At 23.6% G+C, this 15,227-nt stretch overlaps 1 protein-coding gene across 1 annotated transcript; it reads left to right on the top strand.

The window, feature by feature from the left end:
- Positions 1-139: 139 nt before the first annotated feature.
- LOC100869616 (uncharacterized) lies at positions 140-14,116 on the top strand. The gene is made up of 12 exons (XM_086913447.1): positions 140-704; positions 1,011-1,177; positions 1,316-3,034; positions 3,125-3,392; positions 3,474-3,901; positions 3,984-4,207; positions 4,278-5,702; positions 6,083-6,243; positions 6,416-6,582; positions 6,662-10,634; positions 11,618-11,700; positions 11,769-14,116. Exons 2-12 carry the CDS (start codon positions 1,076-1,078, stop codon positions 12,492-12,494), a joined length of 9,276 nt encoding a protein of 3,091 aa, XP_086769573.1. The 5' UTR covers positions 140-704; positions 1,011-1,075; the 3' UTR covers positions 12,495-14,116.
- The last annotated feature ends 1,111 nt before the right edge of the window (positions 14,117-15,227 follow it).

Below are 15,227 nucleotides of genomic sequence, written 5' to 3'. Positions count from 1 at the left end.
TTTTCAAGATAAAGTTTATAATATTTTCTTAATATATTTTGAAGTAAAAATATTTTAAGAAATATAATTAAAAAATTATTTTCCTTCTTAATCCTCATTCTAATATATTTTATATTCACAGCACAATTTCATATTATGTGTCAATGTTACCAGGACTGATTGCAAAAAGTTAAGATGTTCGAAGAGAGAAACAAAGAAAGAAGTTATCAAGAGTTTTATTTAATATAATCAATGATTATTGTTTTTTTCATTTGATGTTATTTTTGTGAAACGTCGCAATATACAATTTTTACGAAATATTATATTTGTTATCAAAAATAATTATCTTTGTTATATTGTTAGCATATGTCATGTTTGTAAATTACTATGTTATCGATTATTCACATTTTGTCGTTGCCATGTTTTCAATTCTATGCAAGTAAGAAATCGCAAAGTACCACGTGATTGTCGTTTACAAATGATTGTGATGATTTATTATATTCAATATTATGGAAATATGAATAATATATACAAAAACTTGAATATTTTAATCTGAATATTTTAAAACGTTTTTATTATTCTTTATTAAACATTTAAAAAAATTGATTTTATAAAACGTAATTTCCTAAGTTAGGTTATAAATACAAATTTTATTCAGTATTTTTTCTAATTATAATAAAGTCTTCTTCTCTGTGTTTAATGGTAAATGTATTAAATATTTAAATGTAAGTTTAAATTTATTTATGGATTAAGCTTATAATTAAATTATATGTTAATATTATTATTTTAAAATATTAATTTAATTTAAATAAATTCATGATTATATATTGATTTTACTATTTTTAAATTTTATATATTAAAAATGCAAAATAATTTATTTCATATAGTAATTATTTAATTTATTTAATTTATTTTTGATTCTATGAAATGTTTTTTAATTTATATTTTTTAATTTTCAAAATAAATTCAATGTATATAAAGTATATTTGTAATTTATCATTATGATATGTATTATATAATATATTTTCAAGCATGGACAAACAAATAACAATAACCAGTAAATATAAATTTATTGATATGCTGTATATATAAAAATATGAGTGGTAGTTCTAAAAAAGAAGATATTAATGCAAAAAAGAAATATGTCTTTTTTTGTGATCCTGATGTTATTGTTCAACGTGCTGAAGCATCTGCAGCAGTGAGTTAATCTAATTATTTTTATTTAATTATCTTATTATTTTTATATTATATATTTATAATTTTGTATTAATAAAAATAATATTAATTATTTTTTTATATTATTTAAGTATAATCTAATAAAATATAATTTTAACAGCAACAAGATTACATTACCAACCAAATCTTTAAAGACAAACCATCTAATTTTCCAGTTGAATTTGACTTAAAAAATTTAGAAAAATTATCATATCAACCTATTCAACCATATCCTTTTACATTTATAAGTGCTGTGAAACGAAAGTTTATATTAAATGATGGTTCTGAGATTTGTATAAAAACACAAGAATCAAATAATAAAAATGCAATTAAACCTTCAAGAATAATAAAATCTGATAGTACACAGAATTTGCATGAGGTTATACATAAAATGGATTTTATAAGACCACTGAAAGTTCCAGATTTGAAAATTTCTGCAAAGAAATTAGATTTTTCGAACAGAGAAAATTGTGCATCCAAAGAATCAATATCTCCAAAATTTGAAACATCTTCAAAGGAGTTTATTCATGAAAGAGGAGAAAAAAAAACAAGGAATTTTGAACGAGTTCAAAGAAGATTAGATTTCTCTACATCAGATGTTTCATCAACTATTACTAGTGAAATAGAGCCATTGAAGGTGCCAAATATTTCTATATCTTCAAATTTATCGAAGAAAAAAGAATATGTCAGAGAAAATTCCAGAGAAAAAGAAAATAGAAAAAGAATTAGAAAAGATGAATCTTTATTTTCTAAACAGGATGAAACACAAGATTTTTATAGAAGATCCAGAAGTCCAAGATATACTTCTAGAAAAGATTTTTCTAACAATATAAATGAAAACACAATAATTTCAAAGTTAAAAAATGATAGATTTCATATGCCAAGGGAAAGTGATTTTGTTCCATCAAAATCAAAGACTAAAAATTTTGTAACATCAACTGCTAAAAAGGTTAATGATAAAAAACACAGATCTTTTAATACTAAATCTTTAAAATCAAGAGATAATTCTTTAGAATCTAAAAACAGATCTTATAGTAATGAATCACTTTCTGAACGATCTTCAAAGTTATCAGATAAAGTCACAATTAGGGAATCTAGAAATATATTTGAAAATTTTGATTATAAACATAAGGATGATTTACATATGTTAAAACAGATGGATGATCAAAAATACATATTTTCGTCTGAAAATAGGCAAGTTAAACAACATAAAATAACATGTCAGTCTCAAGGAAAAACAGGAAATATATTTTTTAAGGAACAGAATAAAAAATCTGAAAAGATAAAACCTTCAACAAGTAAAATAGATGGCAAAATGTATATAAATTCTAAAGAATCTGAAGGTATAGAAAGTATAACTAATTCAAATATAAGTGTAAGAACTCAAAGTCCAAGCACTATTTCTACACAACAAATGAAAAATAAAGATTCTGAAAAAACTGCACAAAGTATCAATATATGTAAATTGAATAAAACTATAGAAGATTCAAAATATACAGATGATTCTTTAACACAATGTACTAATGTAAATATAAAAAAGGAAGAAGAATCATTTACACAAATTGCTACTACAGATAAACAAACTAGTAATAGCAATGAATCTAATTTAAGTGATAATATTTTGTCAAGTGCATTGTTTGATCCAAAAAGAATTTCATTTAGAGATGAAAATCGTTTACAACAGGAAGAATTTTGTGATTTAGTTACTCCAGATATGAATCTTATACCTCGATCTAAACGAAAACGACAATTCATACAAAACAATAATATGGAAGCAGATTTAAAATGTTCAAAACATAATATGGGTAAAATTGAAACAGAACCAGAAAATATGTTATTGGTAAGTATTAGTAATAATATATACAACATATGTAAATTATCATTTTATTTAATTTATAATTATAATATAAAAATAATTTTATAATTGTAGTTACATCCAACTGCCTTACATATGCAATTCCAAGCTGAATTGCATCTTCTTGATTCTTTTAATGAATCATTGAGACAAGTAATGGATGTTGAAAAATGTTTATATAATGTTAAGCAAGATCAAGAAAAGGAATTATCATTACAGCATAGTCAACCAAATGACCAAATAAAATCACATTTTTCTAAAGCAATGAATGAAAGAGATATTGATGATATTAAACATTGCAATGATAATAATAAAGCACATAAACTTGTTGCTACTGATAATGGTAAAGTAAAAAAAATTTACCATGATATATAATAATTATCTTATAATTTAATTCTTAATAATAATATTAATATTAACATAGCGTTTCCGACAAATATGGTACATCATATTACAAGTCAAACTATAGGAAATGAGTTTGATAATATAAATAAAATAACTAAACCAGTAGCTGTAGAAGTACAAACTCAAACAGTAAATGATATGGCAACTCAAACAGATATACGTTCTACTCGACGAAATGTACAAAGTAGATGTTCAGAAATATGTGGAACACCATATGAACGAGGATTCATTGGAGATAACGAAGTTCCACATTTTTCTTTAGATTCAGTGGAACAATTTGAAGATTTAGATCAGATAGAAGAAATATCATTGCCTAGCAAATTAAGAACGATGTCAGAAATAAGTTTACATGAAACTACATCTTCTATACGGACAGAAACTGGAACAGAAATTAGCATTTCAACTCGAGATGTAACTTGTTCTTTTAATAAATATTTAGATTTAGAAGTAAGTATAATAATTAAAAATTTCTAGATTGAAATTAATATTTCATACATTTTATGAGATTAAATATTTCATACATTTTTAGATTGCACAACTAATAAAAGACGAAAAACAAAGATATGATAAAATTGAAATGTTGTTCAAATCTCGTGAAAAAACTTTAAATGATCGAACTAAAAAATTAGTGAAACTAGAAGAACAAAAACGAGCATTAAGAGATACTGGACAAGATAGTCGTGTTAGTTCTGTTAAAAAAAAGCAGAGAGCTTTACTTTTAAAATTACAACAAGAAAAAGATGAAATGAACAGGTATCGTAATTTTTATTATTTAGAAATGTTTTATTTATTTTTTACATATTTTTAAAAATTTTATTTTTAGATTAAAAGAGCTTCACAAAATTGCAAGTCAAGAACGTAAACTAATGCTGCAAAAACAAAGAAATATGTTTAATCCTCAAATATCTACTAAAAACATTTTAACGAAATTAAAACGGAGCGCAGATAGTCAATCTCCAAGAAGACTATCTGGACCCATGAAAGGTTATGATATAAGAAGCAATAGTTCTATGAGTTCTTTAGTTGACTCTGATAAATCTCAGCAACACGATCGATCTCAAGCAGACGGTCGTATGCAGATGTCGGAAAATGAATTACATTTTTCTAAAATTGATTTACTAAAAAGTAATAAATTCACAAATCTCGTTGAAGAATCTAACGCATCGTTTTTAGAATTTGATAAATCTGATAAAGCTATGCAAAATATGTCCGAAGAAAAATGTCTTTACAACACACAAAAAGATGGAAACATATCCAAATATGAAATAAAGTCAAGAAAATTTGAAGAAAAGATGCCCAGAGCAGATGTTATTAGATTGAAATCAAATCAATATAATTCAATTGATGCGAAATTAATTCCAAATCATTCAATGAATATTTCCGGAAAATATCTTTTCGAAAAAGGAAAATCTCCCGATGTGTCAGAACTATTACAACAAAATTTAAATAAATCTACATCTGAATACATTAAATCAGAATCTGATACTTTAGTGGAAGAATTATCTAAAAAGTCAAAAGCTTCTCAAGTAATTGATAATCATTTTCAGACTCTAGTATCGCCAAGAGAATCTTTAAAAGCTATTTCTACAAATAGTGAAATTTTATCAGAAGAAATAAGTTCAGTTAGTCAAGATACTGTATTGAAAACATCGAAATCATCACAAGTATCCGAAGACATTTTGCAGATGTATTCAAAAAGTTCTAAAAGAAGTAGTAAATCAATTCCGACCGACATGTCTAAAAAAACTCAATATAGTTCCGAATCGAAATCAAATTTTAAACGTAAAAGTTCAAAGTGTCAAAAAAGCAAATCATCATCTAGTATACTTACAGAAAATATATTACGATCTAAATCTCATTCTCAAATGTCAGAAGAATTTGTCAAACATCATAATAAACGAACAAGAATGGAAAAAGAATTTGTTCAATTTGATAAAAACGATGAAAATGCACTTATTGATAAACATACAAAAGATAAAAATTTAAAATTATTAACAGATCGAATAGACGATTATGACGCTAAAGAGAATGTATTTTGTCAGAAAATATTTGATAAAAATGTAGATATTTACGGAAATTCTTGTTGTAGTCAAGACAAAAATGGACATAATTTTGATGAAGCAAAATCTCAAATTGGTAATTTTGCTATTTCTCATCATAGTTCTGGAGAGAGTGATAGAAATTACTCCAAATCCGTGGTTATCAGATCACAAGATCATAATTTGAAAACATCTAAAAAACTCGAACAGTAAGTACATACCTTTTTTTTAAATTAATATATTTATATATTTCATTATAATCGATTTTGGTAAGCATTTTTAATATAATATTGAATTAATTAAATTAACGAAATTAATTACGAATCACTAGAAACACGTGTAAGAAATCTAATAATAAACTGTATATTCACATCATGAAATGAAGCATTGTAAAAATAGATTCAGTGCAGCAGCGATCTGCATTCCACTGTTATTGCAGTATTCTATAGCAAAGATTATTTGGCTCAATTTTTAAGATCAAATAATTGTTTTTAATAATTTCAAATTTTTACAATTTTCAGTTTAAGTTGTTTGATAAAATCGATATGGAAGATTTATTTTTGCTATCAGACGTGATTACATTTTTCAGAATTTTGAATGCGCGTGAAGCTGCGCTTACATCGCGGAAAAATTGTGTGGAAGAGTGGATGGCTTGGCATGCGAAATTAAGAACGGAAGAAGATCGTGTTGCACGAATGGAACAAGCTGCACTTAAACTTGTAACTGCAACATCTAATGTTTTTTTACAAGGTAATTTTATTATTAAATATCTTTAATTATAATTGATAAATTCATTATCCTCACATAAAATTTTTTTATATAAGTAAATAATTATCTATATAGAGATATTAGTAAATTAAAAATTATACTAATTTAATTATTTGTTTTAATTATTAAAGAGCAATATTATATTATTTTATAGATACTACTGTTTCGTCGGACACGAGCGATATTGAAGGAAGAATAGAATTACTAACAGAAAAATTGGCCGAAAGACGAATAGAGATGTCACGGTTGAAAAGGGAAGCTAGAAAACAGACGAAACAGAAACTTCGTGCTTTAGAAGCTAATTTGTTGAATCAAATAAAGGTAAACAATTTAATATTGATAATAAATTTAAAATGTTATTTATTATATATGTATATTAAATAATCTGTTGTGCAAATAGAAATATGATACGACAATTTACGAAATGCGCAAAAAATTGGAATCAAGAAAAGGAGCTTCTAAAGATAATGAAAAATTAGCGATAGAATCAAGATCATTGGCAGACTTTAAAATACCCGAGATTCCATTAAAAAAATTGCAAGATATATTCAAAAACAATGATTTACTAAGATCCAGATCAGAATCTGATTTATTATCCACAAAAAAATTATCAATTAAAGATCCTATGAAAAATATTAATATACTACAAAATGAAATTGTTGAAGCCAGATATGAAAAAAATTCTGAAAGAATGACTAAATCTTTAAAAAGCATAAGAACATTGGAGCAATTAAGTTCCGCAAAATCAAGTACAGTGAATCACAGTAGTCAATCTGTTTTTGATGAAAGTATATCAGAACAAATCGAAATTGATAAACTTGGTTCTGTTTCCATATCATCAGTTTCAGATGGTGCTCGATCTGAAAAAAATATTCCTTGTGAAACTCAACAATATATAAATGAAATACAAAATAAACAAAATATATCAGATGCAAAGAAAAGTAGTATTTCCGAAGATGTTAAAACTGAAATCAATACACCAAAGTCTGAATCAGATATATATACACAATCAGAAGCCAAGTTCTCTAAATATGATACTACAATTCAATCTGATTTAAAAGAATATAAATCTGATTTTGATACATTTTCCGAACAGTCCCAAGTTAAGACTATTTCATCACAATCTAAAATAAATAAATCTCAACATTCGGAACATTTGGAACATATTTTATCAAAAAAATCTAATAATATTCAATATTCTAATGCAGAAATAAATAATGAATCTGTTAATGAAAGTCTTGATTTCTCTAAAAAATTAGATTTTTTGCGTTTAAATAATCAAAATTTGAATGAGGATATAAGCTCGTTAGAAAATGAATTGAAAATACTTTCAGAGATGATGTCACGTTTTAATAAAAAATCTATTGAAGAAAAAAAATATGAATTACAAAATGAAGAAAAAAGTACATCAAAAGATATATCTGAAATACATTCGGTATCGGATAAAATCAATGAAGATTATGATGTAGAAGTTATAAAAGAGGATAAGATCAAAAATGTGGAATTACATTCGAAAGAGAGTAATTCTGACATTCCTCAATATTTAACAAATAATACAAGATTATTGTCACCTACTAACTTCAGTGATAGTAACAGTATAGTGGAAGAAGTTGATAATGTAATATCTGTTATAATGCCACAAAGTAAAATATCATCTTGTAAATCAAGTAGTCAAGAAATTGATTATAAAGCAAGAAGTAAGAAAATTTTAAATGAAATCGAAAAATCTATAATATCAGAACATATTAAAATACCTAAAGATGACCGTTCAGAGATATCAATTGAAAATAAAAATTTAAGTTTATATAAAAAGAACGAGGAAATATGTAATGATACATCTGCTAATATCAAATCTTTATCTGAAATTTATTCAAAATCGATTCAAGATAAAAATCGATGCATAAATATTTTGGAATTTGAAACAACATATCCTGAGAAAAATATTGAAGAAAATTTAACTGATTTACATAATGTAGAAAATTACCAATCAAAGAAAAATTCTTCTTTATCTTTAGAAAACTTCGAAGATAACGAAAAGGATAAATCTTTAAATCAAAATACAGATATCAATCTTAGTTCAATAATAAATGATATATCTTCTACAGAAATTCATTTAGAAACTAAGAATAATTCCGCATCTAAAGAAGATGTTTCAAAACAAGCAACAGTTACAGAATATGTAAATGAATTATTGAAAAGACAAGTTTCTCCTCAGTTATCAAATTCGATGAAAACAATTGAGACTTCTAAAGAATCAATAGATTATGTAAAAGATATAATAAATGATAATATGTCTTATCAAAATATAAATGATATACATCTAGTTTCAAAAGCAAAGAATTTAGAATTATTATTAAAAGAATCTAAAGAATTAACTAATAATAATAAAAATGAAACTGTCTTTACACAAACTGAAGAGATGATAGAATCTCAAGAAGTCTCTCAAAAATCCATTAAAAGATCTAAACAACATATTTCTGATTATGATTTAGATATGAGTAAAAAAGAAATTATTGAGAATAATAATCAATCAGAAGTATTTTTGAATAAAACTTTTAATAAAAATGATTGGACTATATCTAATTCGTTTGATGTTATTTCTGCATGGGAAAAATCTCAAAGTCAGACATCAAAATCATTCAACGATTCGAGTTTACTAAATTCAAACATATCCCAATCAGTTAATTATAAAAATGAAATAATTAATGATGTAGAGGATGATGTAGAAGATGTAGAGGATGTTTCTTCATTTATTCCAAAAAGTGAATCTACAAATATTGAAATACATGAAATAAAATTTGATGAAACATTAGACTACCATTTTGAAAAATTTGATAATAAAGACAAAGATGTATTGCATTTAATTTCTAAAAACAATAATGAAGAACAAAATGAAAGTAATATAGAAACTAATGATTTCCAAAAAATTATTTATGATTCTGTCACTAAAATATTGGATAAAGTTGAAAAAAGTATTGAAAACAATACAATAAAAGAGAAAATTGAAAATCATACAGATATGGATAATGTAAGAAATAAAAACGAAATACAGATAGAAGAAAGAGAAAAATCAATTTCAAGTAATGTTGCTTTAAATAATAATTTAGAAGAAAACTTAGAAAAAAATAAAATGAACTTCAGTGATATTAATGAAGAAATCTCTCTTTTGAACTTCAGCAATGATAAGAATGATGAAGAAGATGAAGAAATAACAATTAATGAAAATACTGAGATTATAGACGAAAACGTTGAAATTAAAAATGACGAGAACACGTATTATACTGAATCTAAGTCTCGAGAAATTATTATAACAGAATTAGAACCAGAAAGTATAGAAAATGAAAATTTATCAGAACTTGAAATTGATGCTAAAATAGAATTAGCAGAAGAAGAATTCATAGAAACAGAGAGAAATAAAGAAGAAATAGTATCACAAGAACAAAAATTTTTGGAAACTATAATAGAACAAGATAGTTCTGATGGTGAACAACTTGATAATTTGGTTGAAGTAACTGAAAGTGTATTGGACGTTATAGAAAAAGGAATTAAATCTACAGATTCTATTGAATTGAAATCTATTTCATGTTATAAAACAAATGATTATGATGTTGAAATTCAAGATAATAAAATGCAAAGTGAAGAAAATTCTGTAAATATAAATGATATCAAGATAATAGAGCATGTTGAAATAGATACATCCAATGTATCACTAAATGTAATGAATAAAACTTTTGATATTGTGAAAGATCCAGAATATGAAGATATTTCAGAAGAAAGTCTTGAAGTTTCTGAAATATTTGATAAAAGCGAGCTCCAGAAATCTACTATTATACAAAAATCGTCTATACCAGAAAAATATGAAGCAATACAAACATCAGAAAAAGTATTGAAAATACTTGATGAAATTACACAAAAACCTTTGTTAAGTTCAGAAAATGATGTAAATAAATTTCAAGACAATGAATATGTTTCTGAAAATAATAAAGAATTACAAATTTCTGATAAAAATAGTATTAAAAATAATCAATCATTATCAGGAAAAATGGAAAATCAAAAATCTGAAAACGTAATATTAGAAAAAGAAAATCAATTAATAGGAAATACGAATGAAACGAAAAGAAAAAAACAAGAACAAGTTGTTTTATCTGAGTCGAGTGAAGACAGAGATACACCAAAGGGTGTATCAGAAATTGATATGGATTCTCCTCGAGATCTTAATGATTCAAGATTGGATATCGATGTTTTAAATGATGATTTATTAAGTAATCCAAACATAGAAAATCAAAATATAGATTCGAAGAATACATTTCATGCTACACCCATTGTTGCAACGTCTGAAAAGGATATAGAGGTCATGATAGATAAGTTAAAAGGTATGATTTTCATTAATCTAAAATTTCATTTATTATATTATTATATTATATTATATTATATTATATTATGTAGTTTTAATATTATTATAAAATTAAAGCTATATAATTTGAATTTTATTAGAATCACATTTTTAAATGTATATTTATATAATTGAATGGTATATTTATATAATAAATTTATATAATTATATTTTTTTCATATTTTGTAAATATTTTTTAATTATTTTAATTCCTTTTATTAAATATGTATATAAATTTAAAAACATTAAATCATTTTAAATTATATTATTGTTAAATGAATATATGAATGGATAAATATTTTATATTTTATATTTTATATGTAAATCATATATTAGTCATAATTTATAAAAATTTGAATTTTTACATTATTTATATATATTAATTTTTATGTTGGCTATATAGAAATATTTATTTCTGTGCAAAGCATTGCCTCGTATAGCCATGTATTATTTATTTTCAGAGTAACAAAGTCGAGATAATAAATACTTAAGGTAATACAACACGAAACTTTGAATGAAATAAACATTGACTTGTTTTTTTTATACAAATCAGTGTTGCATGAGTGCTTGATATTTACTTATTAAATTTTACATTGCACAAAGAAAGCCTGTAAATATTGTGCAACACAATATAAAATATAAAACATTATATTTCCTGTCTTCCTTTCAAATATTTAAAAAAAAAAAATTATTACATACATATATGATCTTGGAATGTATGATTTTATCACAGCTTTATACCATTTTATTAATGCATCAGAATATTTTTTCAATCCATACTTTGATATCTATCTTTTTTATTTCTTTTTCTTTTTTAAATCATCAAAGCACTTAATTGAAATAAAATGTGAACTGTAATATAATATAAAGATTCGTGTTGCTTTTCCTAGATAATTAATTTATAAAACTTTTCATAATATTATATAAACTTTTCATTGTATCATATTTCAAATTTTTGCATAGCTTCATTGGAACAACCTGGCATGGAAGTTGCAGATTGGGAAGCGAAATTACTTCGTATTGAACAACTTCAGATTGAATTAGAGGTAATTTATTTCTATCATTCAATTATATTTTGTAAAATTCAGTCTTTTTTATATTCATCTTATTGTAGATTAAAAAATTAGAAGCAGAAGAAGAATCCTATTATGTTCGAAAAATACCGAATAAACCACCACCTCCCTACACTCCACCTACTGGAAGTGCAAGAATTTCAACTTCGCTTGGGTCACCTTCTCCTCCTCCAGCTGTGATTCCTTCAAACATAGAGGAATTAACAGCATTTACAGAAAAAGCCACAGCAATAATATTTAAAGCTAAGGAAGCTGGAGAAGATATTATGAGTTTAGAAGCTCCTTCTGAGATCTGTGAATTAACCAAAGAAAATGACGAGACTATGAAAAAAGATAGAAGAATTTACAATACATTCCTTTTCGATTTGTGTAAAGAAACAATCGCAGAAGTTTATCAAGCTGAATACGAAAAACCAGGTCCAAGTTGGACAAAACCAAACGTAAAAACAAAACCTATCGTGAAGATTCCTAAGACTATACAAGAACTTAATGCTTATGTGAATAAAGAGGTGGCTACTTTATTCGGTTTCAAAACAAAACTGCAACGAGAAAATATGGTAATGCGTTGGAGTAGAAAACGAAGAGATCGAGTTGATGAATTATTGGCTAGAGAAGCTCAAGCTGAGGAAGATGAATGGACGAAATTTCATCATGATGAACTCGCGGTAAAAAATGGTCTTACTGTAACTATATTAGATACTCTGTTAATGGAGACTGTGAATGTAGTTAAAGTTGCATATGCAAAGAAAAGAAAAGTAATGATTTAGTTTTTTTATTATTTTTCTTTCTTTTTTCTTTTTTTTTTTATTTGCAAAGTTAAGATTTATGACTGAAGTACTGATATATATGAGTTATAATATAATCGTTAATTATAAAAGACAGTATATATTATTTTGAAATTAATTAGCTTAAACTGCTAAATTTAATGAATTTTGTTAATTAATTATTATTTGTATTTTATAATTTGTAAGGCTGGTTCCTATTTATTTCATTGATGTTCGTAAATAAGAAGACAAAAGGTGTGACAAATTTTATGAATTTTAGAAGTAATATGTAATTAGCAATTGTCGACCTATAGAACTCAATAATCAAACTATAAGTTCGTTTTGTTAAAATAGAATTATTATTAGAGTATATAAATTTATATAGAATAGTATATAAGTTTATCACAATTTATATTCATATATATTGAGATATAACATATTTAACATAGGAATCCCATTAATTTTGAGAACATATAATTATTAATTTAATAATTTTGAGCGTTTTGTTCGAGTAAATTTATATTATGTAATATATTTTTTATATATTTGTTTTAAATTTTACAAATTTATAAACATTAAATTTATTTTCAACGAAATAAATTTATAATAAAAACTTATAACAATTTATAAATAACATTTTAATTACAATGTTACTTGGACAAAATTTAACAAATACTCGAACAAAATGTTTTTTTGATTATATGTACCTATAACTGTGTTATAGAAATTATCAACTATGGAACATACATAATATGTTCTTATTAAATCATATTGGATTTCATAGAATTATGCTCAACTATGTATAATAAAACTAACAAAATTTAAACCAAAAGACTGATATTTTGGGGCCATTTTGATCTAAATTGAAAATATCTTAAACAGATACATAATAGTTAATAATTAAATGTTTATAAATTGGCGCTGAAAAAACTTTCCAAGTTAACTATCTGTAACAAAGAGATAGTTTTGATTTCCTATTGTAGCCCCTTTAATATGTAAGAATTAATATACAATTGTAAAAAAAAAAAAAAAAAACTACTTTTTATATTATGAATTGCATCGTGTTTATCAACTGATGAATCAGTTATATTTTAATATAATTTTGATTGGTAATATGTTGACTTTATTCTATTATACTTAAGTTTACATTTATGGTTGTGATGTCAATTTAATATTCACAAAATAAAAAATAAAAGTAACGTGTTAATTATATAAAAATACAGCAGTGATGAAGAATGGAACATTAGCTTTAATTAGTATGAATTGTGAATTATCAATTTGATATGTTTTAAAAATTTTTTTTCTGATGTAAGTCTTTTAACATGATTTTGAAAAATTTTATGTTTTAGAAATGTACATATGATAATAAGATTTAAATATTAGAATACTAGACTTTCTTTTTTAGAAAGTTTTACCAATCAATTACCAAGAATTATGAAAATTTCTCAAGTTTTGCCTGTTATGTAACTTTTGTGTTTATTTTTTTTTCTTCTTTTTTTATTTACAATCAATTTAATACTAATTGCATATATAACTGTTATGTATAGATATTGTTCACGTATGTAGTGTTAAATATGTACTTAATTAAGCTATAATATATTTTATAATAAATTTTTTGAAAAATTTCTGATGTTTCTGTTAATATTTGCATGAAATAAAATATAATATTCCAATGATATCTTATATATCTCTGTATATAAAGAAATAAGTAATATAAAGATAATTTATTTTATAGAAAACAATTTTTTGTATTTATGATATTCATGATAATAGTTTCAATAAATTTTTGATAATAGTTTCAATAAATAAAATAAAAATTTTATAGATTGCTTAAATAAAATATTTTTAAATTTATCAAACTTTAACATACATCTATAATGGAGCAAAACTTACATCATTTTCCTCATTTGGTTTATATTATAATATTAAAATTATAAATTTAATATTAAAAATTAATATTAAAATTTTATATAAAAATTTTTTTAAATAATTTGTTTATAATTGTTTCAATATAATTTTTAATAAGATAATTCAATTTGCAAAAATTTTAATTAATAATAGTAACACTATAGAATTATAATTATAATTGCATCATATAATTGAAAACTAACTAAATAAAAAAAAAGTATATAAAGTTTTGAAAGAGCTTTTCCGATTCGCTAATGCGAAATTTAAAGAAAATAATAGAGAAAGAAAAATGGACCTCAAATATAAAATAAAAAATTAAAAAATTATTTTAATTTTGGATATTTATTAGTTTCCGAGATGTTAATTTAAAAGCTTTCAATAATATACATTGAATTTTATAATGTGAATAATACAATTTTACTATAGTAGTAAAGTATTAACTTTAATATTCATATAATGCCTAAGTAATTTTTAATTATGTAAAAGTTATAATATATTTAATAATATTAATAAAACAATTTCTTGTGAATCCTAAATGTACATTAATGATAGTAGATAACTATAATATAAATTTAGTATTTGATATTCGATATGGCTTTAAGACACTATTAATTTTAACAGTTATTAAATTAGAAGATATGAATAAGTCGAAACAGTTATGTACTTATGTAAAGAAAAAAATAAATTTATACTTGATTATTATATTGAATCATTTGGTGATCTTTTATCTTATTTAAAAAAATTAAAGAAAACAATATATATATATATGTATGTATATATTTATATGTACACACAGAATTATTTTCTTATTTATTTTTATTTATTTTT

The sequence above is a fragment of the Apis florea genome, unplaced genomic scaffold (assembly GCF_048593485.1).
Source record: "Apis florea isolate Af1SG1 unplaced genomic scaffold, ASM4859348v1 contig_3496_pilon, whole genome shotgun sequence".
In the NCBI taxonomy this organism is placed as follows: domain Eukaryota; kingdom Metazoa; phylum Arthropoda; class Insecta; order Hymenoptera; family Apidae; genus Apis; species Apis florea.
The sequence above is the reverse complement of the archived record's forward strand: the minus strand, read 5'-3'. Positions and strand labels throughout refer to the sequence as shown.

Bases quoted from the DNA above. Each gene is read 5' to 3' on its own strand.
- LOC100869616 (XM_086913447.1), top strand. From the start codon at position 1,076: ATGAGTGGTAGTTCTAAAAAAGAAGATATTAATGCAAAAAAGAAATAT. The intron at 1,178-1,315 runs GTGAGTTAATCT...TAATTTTAACAG, and splicing joins GTGCTGAAGCATCTGCAGCA to CAACAAGATTACATTACCAA. The intron at 11,701-11,768 runs GTAATTTATTTC...ATCTTATTGTAG, and splicing joins AACTTCAGATTGAATTAGAG to ATTAAAAAATTAGAAGCAGA.